The following is a 24,115-nucleotide window of genomic DNA, read 5'->3' on the forward strand; positions in this document are numbered from 1 at the left end:
TTGGAGATAAAGAATGACAAGACAACTGAATGGTTAAGTCTCACACTACTAGAAACACGTGTGTATCCCTGGGCTTGAATCCACAAACATAAAATATGAAACAAAGCTTAAAGTGCACAAAATGACACCAATCATCTTCTGAAAAATTGCATTCAGTTTCTCAACTGCTCCTCGTGCTTAGAAATAACAAAATAGAAAATAACACTGGTGCCAGTTGCATATTTTTTTTTATAGTTTTAACTTCATTACAATGAGACATGATAGGTCTGTGCACTACTTTCAGAAGCTGTGTTAGTCCCCAAATGTCATGTGAAATCTAAACATAGGTTTTATTGAAATGTTTGTCACAGGTGTACTTGAATGACTTTGTTACCATTGCTTCAGGTTTCACACTTTACAGCTAAGAGCAATACGAGTCTCTCATCTGTGACTGATTGTTAATGCGCTTATAAATTCAGTGCTTTGATGTATAACAAGTGGTGTTTGAATTACACAATTCATTTAATATAAAAAAAGACACTTTTTCTCTCTATTATGAGTTTGTTAAATATCAGTATCAATATAGTTTTAGGCCTTAGAATGAATTTATATGACCAATTACCATCATTATCACTATAATTACTATATACTATCATTATGTGTTATTGCAGGTGAAAGACATGCAGCAGACTGCATACAACAGATATGTGTTCCTGCCACCTGAGACACTAGGGGAAACCCACGAGACATGCAAATACACTAACAGTCAATATACACAGACAAAACATACGGAGGTCAATCAGTCAATCCCCTTACACATATGCACATGGTAATAATCCCAGTTTACCATGTGTTAGCAAACATAGATCTGACCTGGAAATGGAGAAGTCATTTAGAGTTCAGCAGATCAACAAAGATGTTATGTAAAATCCATGAGGACACAGTGATATTTAAAACAGTCATTCCTTTTTGAGTTACGAGCCTCTGAAAACAAGCTAAAGTCTACTTGGATCCATCCATATATATTTTGGATTTATTTTTTCATGAGCAATAAATAAATAAAATTCAATCATCATTTTGTGCAACAGAATATATGTTTTCTCACACTTTCAGCCCTCTTGTGATCACTCATCTTCTATACTCTCACCACTCCGTGTGTGGTGCATTAGTCACTTACACCTTTTCTTCAACGGCTGATATTCTTACAGCTGTTAATAATGTTTATACTGCTCATGCTAATCACTTTAATTAAGCGTCTACTAGAATATCTGTCACAGACGACCATGCGTTGCAATTAGTTCTAAATTTAAATGTATCGTCTTTATTTTAAACAACAGTGGAACTGGATTATCTGTGCAGTATTGTCATAATACTTCACCTAGGCATCATCATTCTACCTGTTATTATATATAAAATCAGTCTTTCCAGTGATTTCTCTGACTTTTAGCAGAAACATTTGCAACATAAAAAGGGAAAACTACATGTTGAAGTGCATAGAACCCCTGTCAATAATGTATTCTGCATTGCGGTCATTATATGCAAGACAGGACAACATCTATTTTATCATATTAGGGGCTGGAGGTTGCATTTCAAAACTTCATAAATGAAGTAAGGATTAGTTTAAACACGAATTTCTGTCAAAATTGCTCTTCTGCACATGGTAGTTTACCAGTATGAGCAAAAATCACAACAGAGGTCCAATATTGGTCACATAGCCCATATGTGTTTTTGTGTTATATTTGATTACGTAGGTTCACACCTACCTATTACTACCTAATGTATTTATATTAAGGCCTACATAATGTTTGGTATGTTTGTCTATCATTCCTCTTTGATCACTGCGGGATACAGGCACAAGAGGAATGCGCAAAAGCGTCCAAGTGTGCGTCTCAGAGCGGAGCTTAAAGGCCTGTAAGCTTGCTGACAGCTCAACCGCACCCTCACATTAACATTAACGGAGCAGAGGGCAACATGGGAGCTGTCTAATACTGTCTCTCCTGGAATACAGCAGATTACACATCGCTAATTTTAACAGAGTACTTGCTGCTTTCTAATGCCATAAGAGGAAACATACACCTCATAATTCAGTGACGAACCAGAATGGATTTTGCTGCAAACTTTCACCTTAACCAGCACACCTGTCTGTAAACTTTCATTTTTTAAAGAGCTAATTCAAGACACACAACATCAACAGCACAGACTAAATCAAACTAATTGATTTCCATTTGGACTAATTAATCCCCCGGGCAGTTGTCGGGAGCTGCTTATTCGACAAATATGTGTTTAATTAAACGCTCATGTGCGCAACAGTTGTGTGCACGCAGATGGTCGGATGGAAAAACATTGCCTCAGCACCGTGGTACGCGCCTCTGCAGCCACCGGGGGATTTAACTGATAAAAGCAGGGGTTTAGGTCAAGATTTGTTTATGGTGCACAGTACACACAAACGCTATACTTCAAATAAATGAGTATAAAAGCGCACAAAGACGGTGCCAAAGCCGACAGCAGCGTATAAATAAGACAGTGAAAGTGATAAAGGTTAAGTTCTAAGTTTTTTTGCTACACTTTAGATGAAAGAAAAGTTGGAAAAGCGGACTCACCAGTGCTCGTGGAGGATCAGCTCTCAGCTATGGAGATGGATGACAAGACGCGCGCGTTGCACAGCCAGGAGAGGGGCTGAGATGGTGGACAATCCCCGCGCGCTCCCGGAACCCCTGGCTTAACACGCGCGCGCACAGAGCGGCTAATTCCCTGATCGTTTCATACGGGAGGGAACGAAGGTGTGATGCATATTACCGATGTCTGTCTGTGTGTGTGTGCGTGAGAGTGTGTGTAAGCCAGAGAGAGAAGAGCTTACAGGTGAGCAGACTTGAGCAAACCTCGCCTACCCTCTGCAGGCATGCAAAAAATAAATCAGTGCAAAATAAGCTTATTATCTCTCACATGGCGGCAAACATTTGTTATTATATATTATACATTTATCAATCTATACCTTTTAAAAAAAATAATTATTAGAAATAGAAAAAGCAACTTCGATGAGCAACATTTTGCTTTTCAACTGCAACCTTCATGTTTGGGAAGTATTCAGATCCTAAAAAAAAATAATGCAATATAAAGTCAAAGCATTGCTCTGAAAATGTTACTTGAATAGAATTACATATTAGAAAAATATACTTAAAAGCATTCATAGTAAAAGAAAAATAGCTGTCATGCATAAAAATGCCTCACTTCTGTGTGAATATATGACTATTACTACTGTCATTACTGATGCAAGTATTATGGGTGGTCAAGGTGGGGGTAATTATTTTAATGTATAAATGTGCATCATATTTTCTAAATCTAGAATTGTTTTGTTAATATCTAGTCTATAAAGTAACTAGGGATTCTTCTGTCTTGCAGTGGACTGAAGTATAAAGTTGCATAAAGTTGTATTGAAGTTGCAGCAAAGTGGTCTACCCCCATATTTTTGTATGCTTACATAATTAAAATGTGATCAATCGATTCAACATTGATTGTTTTTTGTTTCAAAGCCATAGTTCATCTCAAAAGAGAAACAATTCAAACATCTAAAAAACAAACCTCAACACACAAATACATTTCTATAGGAATATTCTGATTACAACAACACACAGACAATAAAAGTAATGCTTACAGAAACTGACAGGTTTATTTTATTATTTGTGCTGTTACTTTGTATATGTAATGCATTTAAGCCATTTATGTTACTTCTGATACAGGTAGATTTTAATTGAATAAACATGTTTAGAACTCTGCCCCCCCTTCTCTCTCTCTCTCTCTCTCTCTCTCTAGGTGCAGTGTCTGGACAAACAGTCGCATGCAGTGACAGACAGGACAGTGTGGTGACTACGAGTGCCATTTGCGCACATGACAGGAACGCTGAGAGGCTCGGTCTCCACAGCAGCACAGCACACACAGTCCTGCTCCACAGCGGCCCTCTCCAGGGAATACATGGACTTACTGCGGCATTTGCCCTGACAGACAGACAAACAGATGGACACATGGACAGCACCACAGGGAGAGAGAAAGGGTGGGACGGTGAGGGACAGTGTTATGATTTCATTGAACTCCGCATTTCACTGGGTGGAAAGAGTATTTAATCATCCTTAAATATATATATAATATATATATATATATATATGTGTGTGAGTGTGTGTGTGTGTGTGTGTGTGTGTGTGTGGTCTTTTACCTCACAGTAGTGCAGTTCTATCCGTTGCTCTGATTGGCAGTCATCCACTCTGATGTAGTTAAGCGTTCCCAGTGTGCTCCGACACTCTGGCTCAGTACCTTCAACATGTACACACTGTTATTAAAATCAGATCATCCAGATTATTTTAAATAGTTTCCAAGTCTTGCAGATGGCACAACTCTACTCACACATCTCACAGCAGGTTGTTCCGATCTGGCTGATTTTACCCTGAAAACAAACAGGAGAGGAGGATTTAGTACGGAGGTGTAGGTGTGAGAATGCTGTGAGATGGATGGATGGATGAAGTGGAAGCTTGTGTAGCACTTATACCCCGTGGTCAAGGCAAGCTTGGCGGTTAAAAGGAGGACAGGTGGTCACTTTGGTCTGCAGGACAAGATCTCCTCTACTGTTTACACCACAGTGATACAGGCTGCAACCGTCCTCACTAGTAGTGTTCACCTGGAGAGAGACAGTCAAACACATATGTACAGTATTTCTGTCCATAGCTGCTAAAGGAAGCTAAAGTATACTACAGTTCAATATAGCATAGTATAGTATATTTCAGTGTGACACTGTAAAACATAGCATACTATGGATGTACTAAAGTTCAATATGACATAGCATCATACATAGTAGAGAAGAGCAGAGCATACTTTAGTGCAGTAAAACATAGCATAACAAAGAACAGTATTTTATATTACAATATAATATATCATGATATAGCATATTATAAAATAGATCAGTATTTTATAGTAGTGTGGCATAGCATAGTAATGTAGTACAATATAGTATAATATAACATAGTCTAGAATAGTATAACATAATATACAGTATTATAGCATAGTCTACTAAAGTCTAAATATAATATAATAAATATATTATAAAGTATGTATATGTATATTTAGCAGAGTGAAGCATAGTTTAGTATAGTCAAATGTATCATATTATAACCCAGAACAGTATGTTATAGTGAAATATAATATATATTATAATCAGCTAAGAAAAAGTCGGAAATTATTAGACAACAATATAATTAAACCTTTAGTTGCAACAGTAAATGATGTCTGCATTGAGTGTGGCGGGGTTAATGAGCAAGGCATCCTCTTGTCTGCAAAGCACCTACCTTCACACTGATCACTCTTCCATCTGGCATTGTGCTGACGCAGGCAGTGGGGACACATCGACCACAGCAAGCATCTTCCTCCTTCTGCAGAGTGTATCCCTGAAAACATTGTGGTTAGCAATGCATTAGTTCATATAAGACGAGATTGGGATGAAATTATGTTATATATACAAAGACATAAATGTACCTGGATGAATGGGAATGTGATGAGTGAATCAAAGAATCTTTGATGAAACAGATGGATGTTTGAATTTATTGGTTGATGATGATGATGATGATGATGATGATGATGATGATGATGATGATGATGACGACGATGATGATGATGATGATGATGGCAACAGTGTTGATAATAAAAAATAATGGTGGGATGATGGTTACCATAGGGCAATTGGGACAGGTGGTTCTCTTGCAGGACAATCTGTATTTCCTCACGACACCGCCCTCCACCATACAATCACAGTGTGTACACAAATCCACCATCAGCCTCTCCCCTGCCTGTACAAGCAGACACAGATTGAGATGAAGCACTGATAGCATTATTTGAAAGAAGAGTTCTGCTTTTCCTCGGGACTTACTCCTATCAAAGTGTGATTGTAGACACAGGCATTCATAGGAGCTGCAGAGAAAAAAGCACAAATCAATTTATTGGTATTCATTAAATATCATATGAAACCCTGGGCATTGCAGGGTCAGCTCAGGATAACTGGCACTGAGGTGACACCAATATGAGAGAGTCATCTGCTGGAAAGAAACTGCAACTACAACTTGATAAACTGTGTTTGCAGTATGATGAAACTAAAGGGAAAGTTTGTGTTTCCAGCCTTTTCTATCCTATTACCGCAGTGGCAGAGGGGGCAGCAATCCTGGGTGTTGCAGCGTAACTCTGTTCCCAGTGGGCAGGAAGGAGTGTCCATAACGGGGCAGCTGACATTTTCAGTGGTGATGAACACCTCGTCTTTCATTTTGACACACCGATGCAACACACATTTATCATGTGGAGACTGCCATACCTCTCCCACCTATAAACAGAGATGAGATTCAAATAAACTACATTCCGGATTTGTTGCCTACATTATTCATGCATTAATGATTTCTCCACACACATACTTGTCTGAGGACCCCCCCAATCAGTGTGTCCCCTCGCATGTCTCCCCTTGACTCTGTGCAGCTGGTTGGTGTGCATTTCCCACAGCACTCTCCATTTAATAGAGTGTATGTGGAGCCCTGAAATACATAAATATATATATATGTGAATGAATGGTTATAGAAGCATAATGCACATGTGTACATTTGGTGTGTGTGTGTGTCTCACCTGAGGGCAGGTTCGATCACACACAGGTGGGGTACACTGAGCAATGTGCAGTAATGTGTCTTTGTCCTGTAACTGGGAGCAACTGCACTTCTCGCAGCCTTCCTTCCAGTCACTTCCCACTGGGTGAATCACGCCACCAACCACACACACCTAGAGCGGCAAACAATAAAAGCACCATTGTTTAAACGCACAAAAATGGAAAATGATGCATTCAATGTTCATCCAAACGCACACTCACCTTGTCTGGCACACAGTTGGTTTCTGTGCAGCCACAGTCGTTGGTGGAGGAGGTCGTGATGAACCCAGCAGGGCAGGTGCGAGTGGAGTTCTGGCAGTTGCACGTGCATTCAAAAGCGTCACAGCATTGTGTCTTTTTCACTGACCGTTGTCGGTGTGCAGGACAAGCAGGGAGGGACTGAAGGACACATACTTCCTTTTTACAGACTGGGAAGGAAAAGAGACGAAGAGACACATGTAAAAGAGATTACAGGTGTGTATGAGCGGCTGTGTGTGTGTATGACCCAGAGCAAAGCAAACCTCAAATATCACAGTATGTAAATGTCATACCGCACTCATGTATAGGCTGGCATTCCCCGGGGTTTTTCAGAACCACAGTCTGACCATCCTGACAGCGGGGCGCTTCAGGTAGAGCACAATTCACCACATCACACACTGAAAAGTCACACAGTGGCACAAAGTGAGACAGTCTGTTGCAGTTGGGAAATAAAAAACACTGAACAGATAAATGCAGAGCACTAAAAAAAGATTATATTATATGGAAATGGAAAAAGATCTAGAGGTTGATGTTCATTCATTTCTCTATGGCAATAAATCACAAATTAATGCACTGGGAACATCTGGAGGAGGCTCCTGGCCTTCAGCTCACACCTCCAGAAGATTTTTTTGTGCCTCCTGGCAGATTTTGGGGACATCCAAGTGGGCCATGTTTAAAACTTCCATTCTTGATGCAGCTGCAAGGAGTTGCAGTCAGAAAGTCATCAGTGTCAGTCGTGGTGGCAATCTCCAGTGTTGAGGAGGCCATTAAGCTCAAGAAGGAGGCCTTGATTGGCCCAGATCTCCAAAGGCTAGAACGGCATGGGAGGAATTCGTAGGCCATGGAAAAGGATTTTTGGTTGGCCTCAAGGAAGTTGTGACAAACTGTTTTACGAAGGGGAAGCAGGGCTTGGCCTGGGCTGTGCTCAACATTTGGACATTGTTTGGCTGTCTTGGCTGACATGCCTTTGCAAAGATGGGTACAGTACTTGTGGAGTGGAAGACTAGGGAGGTGGTCTCCATTTTCAAGAAAGGAGACCGGAGCGTGCGCTTGAATTATTGGGTCTAGCCTGGAAACGCCTCAGGATCCCCGAGGAGGATTTGGAATATGTTTCTGGGAAAAGCGATCTGCTGCTACTGCAACCCAACCCCACATAAGCAGAAAGAAATGGATGGATGGATGAACATACCGCACTCATACTCTGGGCAACATTTAGACCCTCTCCTTTCCCTCAGGATCTCACAGGGTCCACATGCTGGAGCTGTACAAACATACAGATGGTTAATTGTTAAACAGTTACAGGAAATACATGCAAATATAATAAGTTTGAGCAAAACCAGAAAAAAGATGCTGCTGTATGAGCATACGCAGAATTAACACAAGAGGCGCTTGCCTTTGACGTCGTTGCAGGGCCTCGCAGTGCAGTTGATGTGTTGTTGGTCTAAACACATGCAAATCAAGCATGGGTTCTCATCTGGTACCCAACTCTGCATGTACTGTATAAACACATCAAACCATGTTCATTTTTAGTGCAGTGTTTGGTTACATTAGAAAGAAATATTAAAGAGCGCTGAACACTAATACTGGACCCATCTTATTGTATTAGCATGTGTCCGTAATTCAGAAGTCAGTTTAGATTTTACGTCATTCCCTCACACTTTCAGGCCTGTTTTTCTCATCCTATCATTTCTCACCATATATGTGTGTCCATGATGGTCAACACACTGTCCGCATGCTTCTGGTGACACACACTGTCCATGATGCAAAACCGTCCCTCCAGTACAGAAACAGCCCTCAGTAGGTGTTTCCATACAGGATGACTGGTTACTCCTGGCAACCGACCAGTCCCCTGGAAACATCTGTATGCTACCACAGTCCTCTACACATCCTGTCCGACATGCATCATACTCCATGGAGCTGGGGCAATGTAACGCTGTAACACACAGATGAAGCTGAAGTTCAGGTTTAGGTTCAGGCTGGGTGTTAAAATATAAACAGAAACATCTATACATGAAAAACTGACTTACGGCAGAGGTGTGGGCTCCTCCAATTAACGCACACGCCACTCTGTCTACAGAGGCGTGCATAGGCAGAAATGAGCTCGCACACGTCTGACTCCTCACATGCCTGCTCCTCACACTTGGCAAGGAAAAGCTGGACGGGAATGTGTGCGTGGCACTGTTCAAACACCTCAGATCGTAGGGCCTGACATCCCATCGCTGCTCCAGACACACACACTGCCTTCCGCTTTGGCACACACACACCGCCATCTCCAGCCACAGTCCAGTCTGAGATGAAGGCTGGCTGGTCAGTGGTTGAGTTGCCATTACGTAAATAAAGGATGTTAAATTTCTCCTCCCCACACACACCTGGACAAAAGATACAGAAAGAGAATGGAGGTCAGAGGAATGAGAATGTGTTACCTTTGAGACACAAGCAAATAAAGAGTGATAAACAAAGATGTTTTAAATAAATTAGTCTCTATTTTTATTACCGCAGAGTCCAGCAGTCTGGCCAGTGATGGTGGAGCTGGACAGTGTGATAGTAAACTCATTGCTCTGAGGAGTGAAAGTCAGGACGTAGCCATGGACTGATTTAAGCTGCAGCATTACTCCTCCATAACGCACCAGCTCTATCCCAGCATGCCGCCAAGGCAGTGAAAGTTCTTTGCGATCAACCATTGCCTGCTCAAACAAACTAACAGTTAGTAAAAGACACTTCATACACTCACATATAATTATTAATGTCAGTGTTCGTTCAGACATAAGGTAGAAACATACACAGCTTACCGTCACATCATCTTTCAGCAGCAGTTTATAAGACCCGTGAATCACCTCAATGGCTTTCATGCAGACCTGGTTGTAATTTGCTGAGTCCTGGCAAGGTCCACTGTGGAGTTTGACCTCTGACCCCTCGCTGATGCCACTGCTGACAGTGAGAAGTGTGTATGTACACAAACCGTCCCTATCCAACCTAAGTGCCAATCCATCAAACCTCACCACATGATTGGTAGAGCTTCCCGTACACATGCCTGTCAACACACACCACGCGGGAGGGACAGAGTGTTTATATAGGAGTTAGAAACATGTGATTCATTAACAGTCTGTACAAATAGACTGGAATTAAAGCCTTTAGCATTTATTGTGAAAAGCACAAGTGGGAAATTATGTCCACTCAATATAGACTGTGTTAAATGTAAGAAGCTATTTAATGTACATACAAGGGCATTCCCAGTGGCAGCCACAGGTCTCCTGAACTCTGACAGGTGGCATGTTGTTGCTGCAGGCTGGCGGCTCCAGTCTGTCACAGCTGACTTTGTGGCTCTGTACGGTCACTACCCCACTGGGGTTACACAGTACAGAGTGACAGCCGTCCTCCAGCAGCCATGACTCACCAGGCTGAAACCCATTTTCGGTGAAACATACTGAATACTGTAATCTGTACTCTGCCAAAGCAGACATTACTTACCTTTCTCTCATTTCCATTATCATCGACACACAGTCCTGGTGGACCAGCTGAAACCCAAAGCAAAGATTGATTCCTTAGAATTAATAATTTTTAAACAGAAAAACCTAACATTGCATTTGTGTGTCTGTAAGCACCTCTGCAGATTTTCTCTGTGTAACCATGATCCAGAGTCAGCAACATCAGTAATTGATCAATGCTGTTCAAGTGCAGAGTGTTGTCTTGGTTGCCATGGCGGCCAAGGGCTCTAAGCTCATTCGTGTCATAGTCTGGTCCCACCCCGATGGGGAAAACTGACACACCTGAGGAAAGAGACTCTTATCAATGAAACTACACAGATCAGGGACAGAGGAAAATGGAGGATGGAAACGTACAACTGAACTTTGAAACACTCATGTATAATAATCATGCAACTGGTAATTTAATTACCTGATGCTAGCGCCTCGTTAGCTGCTGGTTTGACATCATCAACTGATTTCTCAGTCACCAGCATCACCACAGCCTTTGCCACACCAACTCTTCCGCCACTGACTGTCGAGATGGCCGTCTGCACAGCGAATCGCAGGGCAGAGCCTGTAAACAGACAGAACAGTGACTGAGAGTGTTTGTGTCCACCTTAATGTGTGCGTGTGTGTGTAGTTGTATACACACAGTAGTGTAGTAGTAGTTTATGTATCCACTACCTAGTGCAGGGGCAGCAGTGGTCCTGCTTGGTATGCTCTCCACCAGGTTCAGGAGGTGGGATTTGCTCTGTTCATCCTTCCAGGTGAGCTCTGCTGTGTTAGTGTCTCCATATTGAACAACACTCACCTGAGTGCCATTCAGCCCTGCACACAGAAACAGGGAGCTACATCACTGTAGCCTTGTAAATAAATGACCAAATACTGGGTTCCCACACAACACTGAGTAATTATCCGGATGGCTATTAAACCCAGACATTGTTCTTGACCGTTGAACCTTAAGACATACACGTATGATTTAGAACTGTGAAGTCCTTTTTTAATAATATTTCCATAGTTCTGATGAAAATAATAATAAAAAAATCACAACACCAGGTAAATATTACAATTTAAATATTCTCAAGCCTGTCAGCCCCCAGAAACTCATGAAAATCATATCAAATATTATTATAAGTGTGAAATGCAGTGCAGATTATATTATATGCACATTAAATATATCAAACATACCTATGTCAGCATTGTTTATGAAAGCTTTGACAAATGTCTTCATGTCCTCAATCTGCTTCCCAGCCTTCAACAGGAACAACACATCCACAGGCTTCTTACATGGCACTGTGCAAAGATATGTTCACAAATTAACTCAAGGTAATGACAGCTAATGTGGACAGATGACTGAAATGAGCCTTCTATACCTGAGGGTGGCAGGCTGGCAAGTGTTGGGAGGACCAGTAGTGGAGTGTGGTGCCTGACTGTGGTGCGTGTGATATTGACAACACGGTGGACTACGGTTGTCAGATTGTAGTAGTGATCGACAATAATTGGACGTTGAGGGTAGCTGAATGGTAGCAGATCAGTGTCATGTACTTTTGGTCCAACACCAATGGGATAAACGTATGTGGAAGTGCTTGTAGATGGTGGGCGTGTCACTGTGTCAGTAGGTGGGTTTTCTGTCACAAGGAAGACCAGCTGGGGAACGGTGGGGCCACGTGAATGCTTCTCTTGAAACGTAGTGACAGCTGTGCCTGTATTTGTCTTACTTCCACCCCTCCAACGAATCTCCCTCAGTCGTTGCATCAACAGGGACCTCTGCCGCCTTATCTCCCATCGACTGATCTCCACAGTGACTGTTACTGAGTACTGAATCACAGTGATACGAATGAGCTCTTTTTCCTCCGCTAACTGTGAGATAACCTTCTCCAGGAAGACGAGTGTCTTGTTAAAGTTGACCTCGCCAACTGAATCAGAGCCTTCCACAATGAATGTCACATCTGTGGCTGGAGAGATGAGAGATGACGATGTGGTGATGGGAGACAGACCAGATGGTGTGGTAGACATAGGGGCCTTGGGAAGGTGTTTTGTAGGATTAGGCTCCAGGCGGGGAGCTGTGGTTGTGGTGGTCGTGCCTGGATGAGCCTTGGTCTTTGCAGTTGTCAGAGGTTTAGGCACCTCAGGCTCCATTCCCAAGGTGCAGAGGTAATCTGTCAGCTCTAACAGACGATCAGGAAGCTCACCTGTGCTGCTAAGCACATATGCTCTGTTTTCTGGGTTCACCTTGGTGATCTCGTTAATTTGCCCCATATTCACGCCAGGACCCAATGCAACGGTAAGGATGGTGATGGGTTTCTTGCGGAGCATCCTGGTCATGGTACGGACGGAACGAGGGTTCTCACTAGCAGTCAAGATGATGGCAACACGGCCAGCATGCTCACGCTTGTTCTTATCATAGATATTGATAGACAGATACTTGACAGCCTCATCCAAGAAGGCTGCACTTCCTCCTGTGTAATGCAGCTCACGCACAGCTTTCTTAAAGAGCCACTTCTGAACCTAAAAGCATAAAAGAGAGAGAAGTCAACCAGGTGTAGACCTTCACTACAACATTCAGTTTCTGTGAATCAGCAAAGCAGCTTCTGAGCTCAGTTTGATCAGTGACGAATTATTCAACAGAATGCTTAATGTGGTGCTGCATATTTGTGCAACAATGCACACCTACCATGTCACACATTTAGAATATATGTTTATTTACCTGCAGGTCATTTGTTTTGACTCTAGAATGGTAAAGCAGCACTGTGGCTCGAGTGTGAGCTGACCCCATGCGGAATCGTTCAACCACTCTCAGTGTGAAGTCTTTGGTTGCCTGAAATTCATCTTCACTCAGGGCACTTGAACCATCCAAGAGGAATGCCAGATCCATGGCACGGTCACATGAGTTCTCTGGGATCAAAGTAGTGAAGGGTAGGGTCGTGAAGGCATAGGTAGGCGTTGGTGCGGTAGTGGTTAACATGTTGAAGGGGGCACAAACTTCACAGCTCAGGGTGTTGTTGTCACAGTGACTTCAGAACAGAAAAACAAAACATCTTAATATGTGCAAAGAATCATAATATAAAAAGCATCCAGAACTAACAAGACTTATTGCTGAGTGTGTGAAGTGGTATCACCATATCTTGCAGTGGTCAGGGTCATCATGGTTCAGGATGACCTTGTTGCCATGGGAGATTCTTTGACCTTCATGGACACACACCTGACACTGAGATGGATCTACACAACGCATGGCCACCTCATCCAATAGTTGGCCTATGAAAAACAAGACGAAAGTAAAACCCACACTAATTATTTATATGTTTGTACAAGAATGTATCCAATTGTGTCAATACTGTATTTAGTATTTTATGTCCAGTGAGTATGTTTGGCACCTGGGGGGCAGTAGGCATGGCAACCTTCCACACATGTGAGTGAACAGTGGAGGGGATCTGGGTGCTGGCAGGTGATCGGACAGGAGGGGCCACAAGCATTGTACCTCCACTGGCATAACTCCTCCCCTACACCTGGGCTCCTGGGATTCAGCTCCTCACAGCTCACAGCTGAAGTAAACAAAAGTTTAGTTTTATCACTGTCTGACAAAATCTGGACTCTGCATTTGATCAATCTTAACTAGTTAACTACTTAACTATTAGTCTATCATTGATAAGAGTAGATTTTTTTAGAATATCAAATCTGATATCAGAGTATAGCTATCAAAGTCCCTATTTCAGTTAACTAAAACCTAAAAGACGATAGAAATCCAGAGTAACTTCTCATTCAGGATTCATATTTCAATGATAAATGTTTGGATGGAGAAAGCAATCACACTCACGGCAAAGATCGTTGGATCTCCAGCTGATGGATACACCTCTCTCTGAACAGGCCTGTGCATAAGCCGCAATGACGTCACAGAAACACGCACAGTCGCCCACTGACGGACAAGAGCATGCTGCCTCCACGCACATCTCTACATATGGCTCTGCATCAACCTAGAGGCACACAGGAACAGTTTAAGAGAGTACTGCATTTTGTGTCATGGGATATCTAGTGTATCTGTAATTACACTCACCTGGCTGTTACATTCTCTAAAGAGAGGACCAGTGATCACATGACATGACTGCTCCACTGTTACCAACTTGATAATGTTGTCGCTGCAAGGAGCAGTTATCTATAGATACAAGAGCAACCACAGAGATACAGTGTATTTACATTTTTCATAACATTAACATTAAATGATGCATACATGATGGCAGCCATTGGTTTTTAATTATGTCAGTATGGTACACAAACTCATTGTGCACAGACTAGCCTGAGGTAGGTAATCCATCACAGTAAACATGTAGTCTCCTTCATTTTTTTAAATCAAATTTATCATCTTGCCCATTGACAGCCTATGTGGTATACATGTACAAAAGTTGGGTGTATATAGTGCTCTATATAACCATATCTAATGTGTATCTGTGGGAAAGAATTTTTGGTTAATAGTCATGTAACATGTACAATTTCCAGAGACGATTTCTTAAGATGAAAGCAGTTATGTCCTGAAATGGATATAAATAATTCAAAACCAAGGTTAGAAAGAAAATACTTTATTTTGTAGTCTGAGTGAATATATCCTTTAATTAAAGAGCAGACATTACCTGTTCTACATCAGCACAGCTGGGATGAACCTTCCAGGAGTTCCCAAAGTGTGAGGAGTCCACCTCCAGCTGGTTGTTACTGCTCATCAAGTCGTTGTTGACATTCCCATCAAAGTTACCGCAAAGGCCGCACACCTTGCCCTGCACACAATAAAACATGTGCAACAAAAAGGACATGTTCAGTTCAAAATAATAAATAATGTTCAATCAGTCAAAGGTGTTACTGTATAGCAGTGTCAATACCCTATATGTGGCTGAGATGTGAACCAGGAGGCGAGTTCCTTTGTCCCAGCTGAGGGAGATTTCTTTCCCAAGCAGCAGGGTGTAAAACTGACCAGATCGCACAATCTCCACCTGTGAGCCATGTAGCACTGGCTTCTTCATCTTCACCTGTGAGAAAGAAAGATGGCAACCATAGATGCACATGAGAGACTCAAAGGTCATAAAATGACCATGCTTTGTCATCACAGATTAAGGAAACATGCTCAACTGAAATACTAGCTTCATAACAACAATCCAGTAGAGAAGAAGAAAAGCCCAGAAGGACCCAGACCGCATGTTTATTTAATCCTTTTACTTTTGGTTTCCCCTTGTAAATCAAAAAATGCCAAACCAAACCAAAGGTCTTTGTTGCCATTATTTTACAGCACTAAACTAAAGTCTGACAAAAGTCACATTAAGATGTAAGGTCATGGAATAAACCATGTTGTGTTCCCCTTGTGCTTGTGAAGGTTTAGTGTATTCAATCTGGAAACCTCCATAAGCTTCAAGCCTGGGGAGGAGGGGTGGAGAAAGACAACTCTCCAATATTTTGAATTTGGACTGAAGTACCCATTTTGAACCGTTAGATGTCAGTGTTACATTTAAAGTTACCATTCAGCAGTATGCAAGTTATGACTGAGTCTGGCAAAGTTTGTTTCTTTACAAATTGTAATTCTTTTATGCACTACTTCATCTGTAGTTTGGGTGTCTTAGAAGTCCATGTGGGCTTGGCACTATATGACACACTGAAACACAGAACTAACTTCATGTGTATGTGAGAGTTTGGGTGTCTGTAAGTTTGTTACCTCTCCATCTTGCATTACAATCAACCCTCCCTGGTAGAAGATCGTAATCGCTTTTGCACAACGATGTCCAACAGTTCCACAGCCGTCATTCTTCACCAGCACTCTGAATGAACCCTCTTCTCCGTTACACATGTCCTATTGATAAGATCAAGTAGAAAAAGACAAATGTGGGAGAGGATAGAGAGATGAAATGAAAGCATCTGTTTTGATACAACTACTGCGCAATCCATCCTGGAGCTCTTTTTGTATCTCTCCGTCTCTTACCTGGACCAGGACATATTGGCAGAGACCAGGGAAGGAATATTTGAAGCCATCAAAACTGATGAAATGCCTCTCTCCAACAGTGCGGCACACACCATCGCACACCTTCTCTGTGCAGCGCCATTTCCTGTTTTCACAGACGCTGTAAACCAGAGAGCATGTTAAGCGAGCACAGTGCAGGTTTACCCCTACATAACCAAGTGTGCAAACAGTCATTTTACCAAGTGTTGCAATCCACAGAGATGCTCTGCCCTGATGCATATGGCCTGTTGTTATGGTAACAGGGACACTGTTCCGGTGCAATGCAGTTTCTGAGGTGACGTACCTGAAATCAATCCACCAATCAATCATTATACTCCATTTAAATGTTTGGTACATCATCAACACACACACTAACACGCACAGAAATAACACACCACCTACTGTGCCAGGTGGACAGAGGCAGCCAGGGATGCAGGCGAGGCTGACACAGGGTAGATCCAGATTCCTGCAAGTCCTGGCACACTCAAGGCCTTTTTCTCCTGCATCACAGTCTGTATGGATGAGTGGAGGAGGGCACTGGGCTGACCGGCGCTCTGCATACAGAAAAACAAACACCAATATGTTTATACTAACAAGGCACTCAAAAAATAACTTTAATTGTCCATTAAAACTAAAAGGACTTGTTAGAGTGATCAGACTTGAGATATACTATACAGAGCTCCTGTGAAATATTGAAATTGTACCTCTGGATGGTGCCAGGTCATCATCATAGAAGAGGTCAGACAGTAAATTACTCTTTTCAGGGGAGCTACAGCGCATGGAACCATTCTCACAGTAGCTGCAGACACAAGCAAAGAAAAGCAAACAAAAAATATGTCTATGAAACTGCAATGTTTAATTCAACATTACATTAAGTATCATTTCTAAGTATGCACAGTCACTGACCAGATGCTGTTGTGATCAGCGTAGACATCATTAGGCTGGTAGAGCTGTCCATCGTGCAGGCAGGTGCACGTGTCAGCAGTTACACATTCACCAGAGTCACTCAAGTACTTTCCAGCAGGACAAAAACAGCCCTCCTCACACACCCTCTCCTTCTCACAGCCTGCCTCAGCCCCAGACAGAGCACGGCACGTCCGGTCACACACACTCCCACAGGCCTCATACACCTGGCCTCCAGTGCACTCCAGTGCTGACAAAATCAAATGAAAGGAGTTAGGTTAAGGATCTGTTCTCAGCTAAGCTTTGTTTTCATCTATAAATAATAGGAATCATGATCAGTTTTGACTGTTTGTAACAAGTTACTCTTGAGGATACAAATATTTAAAGAGACAGATTTCTGTGTGGCACTGATGCCATGAACTTCACCTACTTAAAATGATGTCTTAGACTTTTGCATTTGCTTCATAAGGCTGTTTTCTGTCTAAAAAGAGAGCAGCGTATGAATGATGAAGCTATATAAGAGATTAATGTGACAGTTACCGCATAGTGATGGAGACCTCCAGTTGAGGAGCACTCCTCTGGCAGTGCAGGCAGCTGAATAGGCAGACAGAGCAGAGCAGAGGCACTCCTCACTGTCCTCACAAGCACACACATCATAACGACAGAACCGCTGGAATGGAGCCGGGTTCACCAGAAAGTGACATGGAGTGAACACGTCTGACATCATCACCGAGCATGCCTCTTCTGCAAATCGCACTAAAAGATGTAGGAGAATGAGAGGTAAATTTTTTGTCATTTTTGTGGTGACGTGTATATGTTCTATCTACATGAGTGTGTATACCTCTTTTGGGGTTAATGGCACAAGGGTCAGTCTCATGTTTGGTGGTGGATTCACAGTCTCCATTGATTCTCCATGACTGGCTAAAGGCCTGAGGACCCGCCTCAACCAGACCAGATTCAGACATGAAGTCATCACCTTGGTTACCATTGTAGTTACCACAAAGACCACAAGTCCTCCCCGCCCATTGTGGTCCAAGCTGTCGAGGTTGGATAGAAATTAGTACAATGGTTGCTAATCTCTCTCTCTCTCTATACACACATATATACACATACACACACCATTACCAAAAAAATACCTTTATCCATTCAAACTGTTTCTACCTTTAAAAGTACACGGCCACGCCCATCCCAGTCTAGGCGAAGGTCATCTCCAAACTTTACGTGTACAGAAGACTGGACGGATCTTTGGATAATCAGACGGCCTGTAAAATTGCACACACAGGGAACTGACTGATTAAACTCAATGCCATGTTAATGTAAACAATTATTGTCAATTATAATTGTTGTCTAGTTTGTGCTGCTGCCTGTCTTGGACAGGACTCCCTTGATTTTTTTCTTTTCTGAATGGGACCCTCCTAGTTAAATAAAGGTCAATTACAGTTCAATTGGATTAATTTTTATGTGGTGGTGTGCTTGTGATGTTGACCGGATGTCTTTAAAACCAAATACACTATAATATACTTAGAGAGACGAAAGAATGTAGATCGTATCCACTATTCTGCAAGTGTCATACCATGATGCATTGGGGTCTGGATGTCCATACTGTTGACAGAAACAACTCCTCCATGCTTCAGCTTCACTGTCATGTCCTCCAGAGAGGGCAGGCTGAGCGTCACTGAGCGTGTGCATACAGCATCCTGATCATCTGCACACTGAAACACAATAACAAAACACTGGAGATGAAAAGCAGCAAGGGATGAATACATTTCAAAAATATTACAGTTTAAAAAAATATCCATTACCTGCACATTCTCGATAATGACAGAAAACCCACTGTCTTTGCTGCAGTCTCTTGCCAGTAGATACTGACAGTGACCAGTGAAGGTGAAGAACTTGTTGTCAAAGGTCTTGTAGTGAGACTGGCCGACCACCAAACACTCACCTACACACATACGTAACACGAAATGAGCAACCTAGGATTTTATTTTATCAGTAGAATGTGTAAGTCAGTGCATTGACTACAACTGTACATCCTTCTCACCAGGGCAGCCTTCATTGGTGCATTCCCAGGAACCATGACGGCACACGCTGCAGAAAATAATGAGGAAAGATTGTATTTTTCTGTATCTATGCATTCATTCATGTTTCTGTATACATATTGCTTTCTCACCAGGTGTTGCAGTCCTGAGAGATAGTTGATCCTGGAGGAAAATGTCGTCCCATGTGCACACAGGAACACTGAGATGCTTCCACACAGCGATTACCGTCCAAAACCTTACCCACTGAAAAACAACCATGATGTTACCACTACGTAACTGAGTAGCAGGGAGAGGAAGATATAGTGAGTGGGAGGTTACCTGGGCATGTACAGCCATCCATACATTCTTCCTTGCAGACCTCCTGGATGTTGAGACTATGGCAGGTTGTAGAACAGGACTTGGTGCATTCACTGTATTGCATCCCAAATGGACACTTGGGGACTAAACACACAAATAAACTTATTTATATTATTAATGTAACTTTGTAGCTTATTTTTATGGAGAATTTCCACACTAGAATAGAAAACTACCTCCTCACAAACTTACAGCACTGGCTCTCCGCCAGCCAGCCATGAAGAAGTATCCCGTGTGAGTGGCAAGTGCGAGCATACTCCAACAGGATTGGACAGTAACAGTTTTCTCCGTCCGTCTTGTCACAGCGACACGCCTCCTCCTGACACAGCCACATGAACGCCTCAGGAGAGACCAGGTGGGCACAGTGCAGGAACACACTAGACGTCTGCAACATGCTGCAGCTGGACATAATCTACAACAACACACACACATGCAAAATTAAGTTCAAATGAGAGTCATTGTCCTCTGTAACCTTGTCGATAGTGAAGATAAGTTTTGTTTGATTTTACATGTTTCAGTAACTAAAATAAAATTGATAACATAACTAACTGAAGTAGGACAGTAGTTGTCTTGTCACAAGCTGCCACATCTTGTCAGCTCCTGTAAATAAATTATAGTGGATTCTAAAAATAACTTCTTGTATGTTTTAAAATAGTAAAACAGATAACAGTCTGGTAGCAAAAATAATATATTGGTGAAGATATCTTAACCTTTATCAATATTTTAACTCAGTCAGACTTTGGAAGTTATTGCATAAAGCCCTTAACTTGCAGTTAATGAAGGAGATGCTGATACCATCTGATGGTTTTATAACATGTATTTTTTTTTAGATTTTGTCAGACGTGGGTGTTCCTGAGATTCAAAGCATTCTTGCTCAAACTGGGTGATTTTATCCCTTCATATCAGCCCACCCACAACAACGACAGAACATCACCCAGTTAAAATTGTGCCTTATCAGAAATCTGAAAGAAGACATGTTAGGAAATGAGAGAGAAAGCAAGAGGGATAAATGAAATTAAATACTGTATGCAGGGAGAGATGCTTGATTGCTTAGTGTAAGTGAGCTGCTGTTGAAGGTTTGCAAAGTTTTTTTTGTCGAATGCCAAGTGCTCTTCCATCAAAGGTTCAGACCCTGTCATGCCTTAATGCGCATCTATATGTAGAAATTATCCTCTCACCGCTGAAGTCTGTTTTGTGCTGTTGCAGGACTGGCTGGGTTTTGAGACACGTCGACATGACTGTCCGGCCCCCTTCACCATCCATGAATTTGCAAAGTCATAACTATCATCTGTTAGGAATCCTAAAAAAACACAACACCCACACACAGAAACAAGTTGACAGATTTCTCCTTAATCTCAATGCATCATGACCATTATGATCAACATACCCCACAAATGCACACAATCAAATTTTTTCTGACTCTACCCATGTCCCCATATAATCTTACCTTCTTGAGCAGTATATTCATCAGCTGATGCAGAGTTGAAGTTGCCACAGAGGCCACATGTGCGGTTGGCATGGTGTTTAGTTAGTGTCAAGGCGATGTTGGCTGCATTATCAATGGTAACAGTGAAGCCAAACTCCTCACTCCAGAGTTTATAAAAGCCAAGCTCTGAGCCTACAAACACAGTGTTGGATGCATATGGCAGAGAGAGTCTACAAAAACAGGAGACACGCAGTTGAGTTTGAGTTGAGATTTTTTTTCTTCTAATCAGTCAACTTATAACACATAATACACTTTTGCGTGAAAACTTAAATTACCCAACCTTTTTTCTCCCTGTGAGAGCTGTCCGTCTACAGACAGGTGCAGCTCAAAGGCCTCTCCCAGAAACAGAGTGACCCCTGTTCGCTTGCCGCTGACAAAATCACCTACAAATTGAGCACAATCAAATTTTAAATCAAACAACAATGAAGTAACAATGATGATCTTTCGAAAATTAGGCTAGTTAAAATGTCTTATATACAGCACTTTTCCAGTACAAGAACATAAGAACATACAGTTTTAGTACACACATCCCAGAGAGACTCAAACCCCTGGAAGTGACTATGCACAAGCCATTGAGCTGCACCAGAATAGCATTACAGTAGACAGCGTTAGAATTGAAATGTGTTTGCTTCTTTATTGAACTGTCTGAGTGTGACTCACCCAGCAGTGTGAAGGAGCGATGGTTGCAGTCTCCAGCCAGTAGGTAGCTGCAATCTCCAGGAAACTCATATAAAACCCCATCAAACGTGTGAACGTGATGCCGTCCAAACAGACTGCATCTACCTGTCAACCCTGCCACGCAAGCTGGACACATGCAAAACACACCTATATATGTAAGAGCAGGACTAGGGAAGATCTTATATAAAACATTTAATCTATTAATAGTCTACAAAACAGTGTTACTTTGGAGTGCAAAGACCAAATTACCTGATACACACTTACCTGTCAGATGCAGAAGAACCCAAATTCCTGGCAAATACCTCTTAATGCACACCTGAAACATAAACATGTTCTCCGTCATTACTATCACCTCTGTCACACTTTAATAAACAAAAGATCAAAACACTGTATGCACTGTGCACAGCCTACCTCCATGGCTCCTGAATCAGAAAATCCACAGAGTGGCAAAGAAAAGGCAAACACAATCCAAACTCAGAGAATCCAAATGTTACACTTTCAGACTTCACACAGCCAAGGCATACTGAAGCAGTGTGATGGTCTGTGTCAAACATAGGCTAAACTGAGAAGAGTGTCGAACACCACCTTTAGGAGCTCTATTTTATAGCAAAGAACAAAACCCCACCTAGCCTTTAGGGAAAGCTTGTCTATGCCTTCTCCTTAAGACCCCCCCCCCCTCACCAGGTCATGTCAAAAAGAGCAGAATATCACTCTGTCCACAACTCTGTGCCTGCAGACTGACACCATCAAACACACTCAAGTGGACAATACCAGGATGTGCCCCCTGATCGCCTGGCTGAGTGATTAGTCTACACATACGTAGTTGTATCGGTGCCAATCTAAACAAGTCTTGTGAAAAACACACTTACTGAAGATATCTCACGCAATAACACTGCTTTGGTGGTGCCAACTGCACAAACATGTGACCTAAGTTTCGGCAAAATTGAACACACACACACATATATACACACGCGCACACACACACACACACACACACACACACACACACACAAACACACACATAGGGAACATATACGGCTCAACATTCTGAGGTGCAAAATTTACCTGACAAATATTCACAACATAATAACAATAATGAAGTTATTTAGCATTGCACTTTTTACAGAGCAAGGACAAAGTGCTTTAAAAAAGCAATATATTTTTAAAAAGCAAACACTAAAAGATGAGAAATAACAGAACATGAGGACACTGTAAAGCAGCCAGTTTGAATACATGGATTTAGAGTTGCTTTTTAAAGGCTACAACAGAAACCACAGAACAGAAGTCCACAGGAAGAATGTTCCATTGTGTTTGAGCCACCACCACAATCACCTTTTGTTTTCAGTCATGCATGAAAAACAACCAAGCCTCTAAACATCTAAGAGACCTTCTGATATAAGGTTGGGGCAGATCAGAGATGTATTCTGGTGCCTGAACCTGCAGGGCTTTATGTGACAACAAGAACCTTAAATTGAATCCTAAACTTGATGGGATGCCATTGTAAAACAGATAAGATGGGTCTGATGTGAATTGTACTTCCATGTCTCTTCTATGTTGTTTTAAGTGCACTGATCAAAAATATCACCAAGATATCTAGGAGTAGACTCTACAACTGAAGAGAGAGACCCAATGCACTGAGGACCTCGTTTTTTCTGTGTTTAAATAAAGCAAAAAGTTGTTAGCCATTCAGTCCTTCACATCATGTTTATGTTTATGTTACCTTTCAAGCTCCCTGTTTTTGTCTTATGCCTATATCTGTATGTACATCAAGAACAAAGTGTAAACCGGAGTCAAATTCCTCGTATGTACACACACAACTGGCCAGTAAAAGTGATTCTGATTCTGATGTGTGTGACCAGATACATGTTGAGTAAAATTAAAAAAGGTAAGATTAAGAAAATCAGCAGCAAAGGTGCAGGAAATGTCACTGATGTGAATATTAAAATCACCAAACATAATAATTCTGTCCAATCTCATGATACCAGGTAAAAAGCCAAAATTCAGACATAAACAACTACTAAGACCAGGCGATTGGTAGATAAAGATGCAATAAACGGATTTGAACAGCCAACTTTGGTCGTCAGCAGTTTAAACAGTCCAAGTTCCTAAACACCAATCAATGTGAGCTCTCCACCCAGTCTACGGTAAAAGGAGTGCTGATTAAAAAACAATCCAGTGGGCATAGCTCAATTAGAGGACTGTATTCTATACTCCCCTGCCAAGTTTCAGTCAGAGAGAGAGATTTGAATCAGTTAAATAAATCGTTGAAGGACTTGTTCACAATGGGGAGCACATTTAACAGTGTCATCGTGAGAGGCACAG

At 41.9% G+C, this 24,115-nt stretch overlaps 1 protein-coding gene across 1 annotated transcript; it reads right to left on the bottom strand.

The window, feature by feature from the left end:
* Window positions 1-3,621: 3,621 nt before the first annotated feature.
* Window positions 3,622-22,451, bottom strand: LOC104935217 (von Willebrand factor). The gene is made up of 53 exons (XM_027272750.1): window positions 22,205-22,451; window positions 22,058-22,109; window positions 21,776-21,919; window positions 21,396-21,498; window positions 21,077-21,285; window positions 20,808-20,929; window positions 19,822-20,041; window positions 19,594-19,716; window positions 19,407-19,518; window positions 19,278-19,324; window positions 19,039-19,178; window positions 18,810-18,948; window positions 18,398-18,498; window positions 18,078-18,273; window positions 17,777-17,992; window positions 17,240-17,486; window positions 17,038-17,132; window positions 16,736-16,887; window positions 16,534-16,637; window positions 16,316-16,454; window positions 16,052-16,186; window positions 15,228-15,374; window positions 14,985-15,125; window positions 14,414-14,512; window positions 14,177-14,333; window positions 13,737-13,904; window positions 13,482-13,617; window positions 13,070-13,376; window positions 11,736-12,870; window positions 11,551-11,655; window positions 11,047-11,190; window positions 10,793-10,936; window positions 10,501-10,665; window positions 10,367-10,413; window positions 10,119-10,296; window positions 9,688-9,929; window positions 9,393-9,582; window positions 8,926-9,267; window positions 8,593-8,831; window positions 8,292-8,394; window positions 8,088-8,159; window positions 7,192-7,296; window positions 6,863-7,068; window positions 6,625-6,774; window positions 6,420-6,536; window positions 6,151-6,331; window positions 5,888-5,928; window positions 5,691-5,807; window positions 5,310-5,408; window positions 4,517-4,645; window positions 4,375-4,414; window positions 4,187-4,284; window positions 3,622-3,971 (listed from the first exon to the last, which is right to left on the bottom strand). Exons 1-53 carry the CDS (start codon window positions 22,208-22,210, stop codon window positions 3,786-3,788), a joined length of 8,532 nt encoding a protein of 2,843 aa, XP_027128551.1. The 5' UTR covers window positions 22,211-22,451; the 3' UTR covers window positions 3,622-3,785.
* Window positions 22,452-24,115: the final 1,664 nt, after the last annotated feature.

This window comes from Larimichthys crocea, chromosome XXI (genome assembly GCF_000972845.2).
Source record: "Larimichthys crocea isolate SSNF chromosome XXI, L_crocea_2.0, whole genome shotgun sequence".
Taxonomy (NCBI): domain Eukaryota; kingdom Metazoa; phylum Chordata; class Actinopteri; family Sciaenidae; genus Larimichthys; species Larimichthys crocea.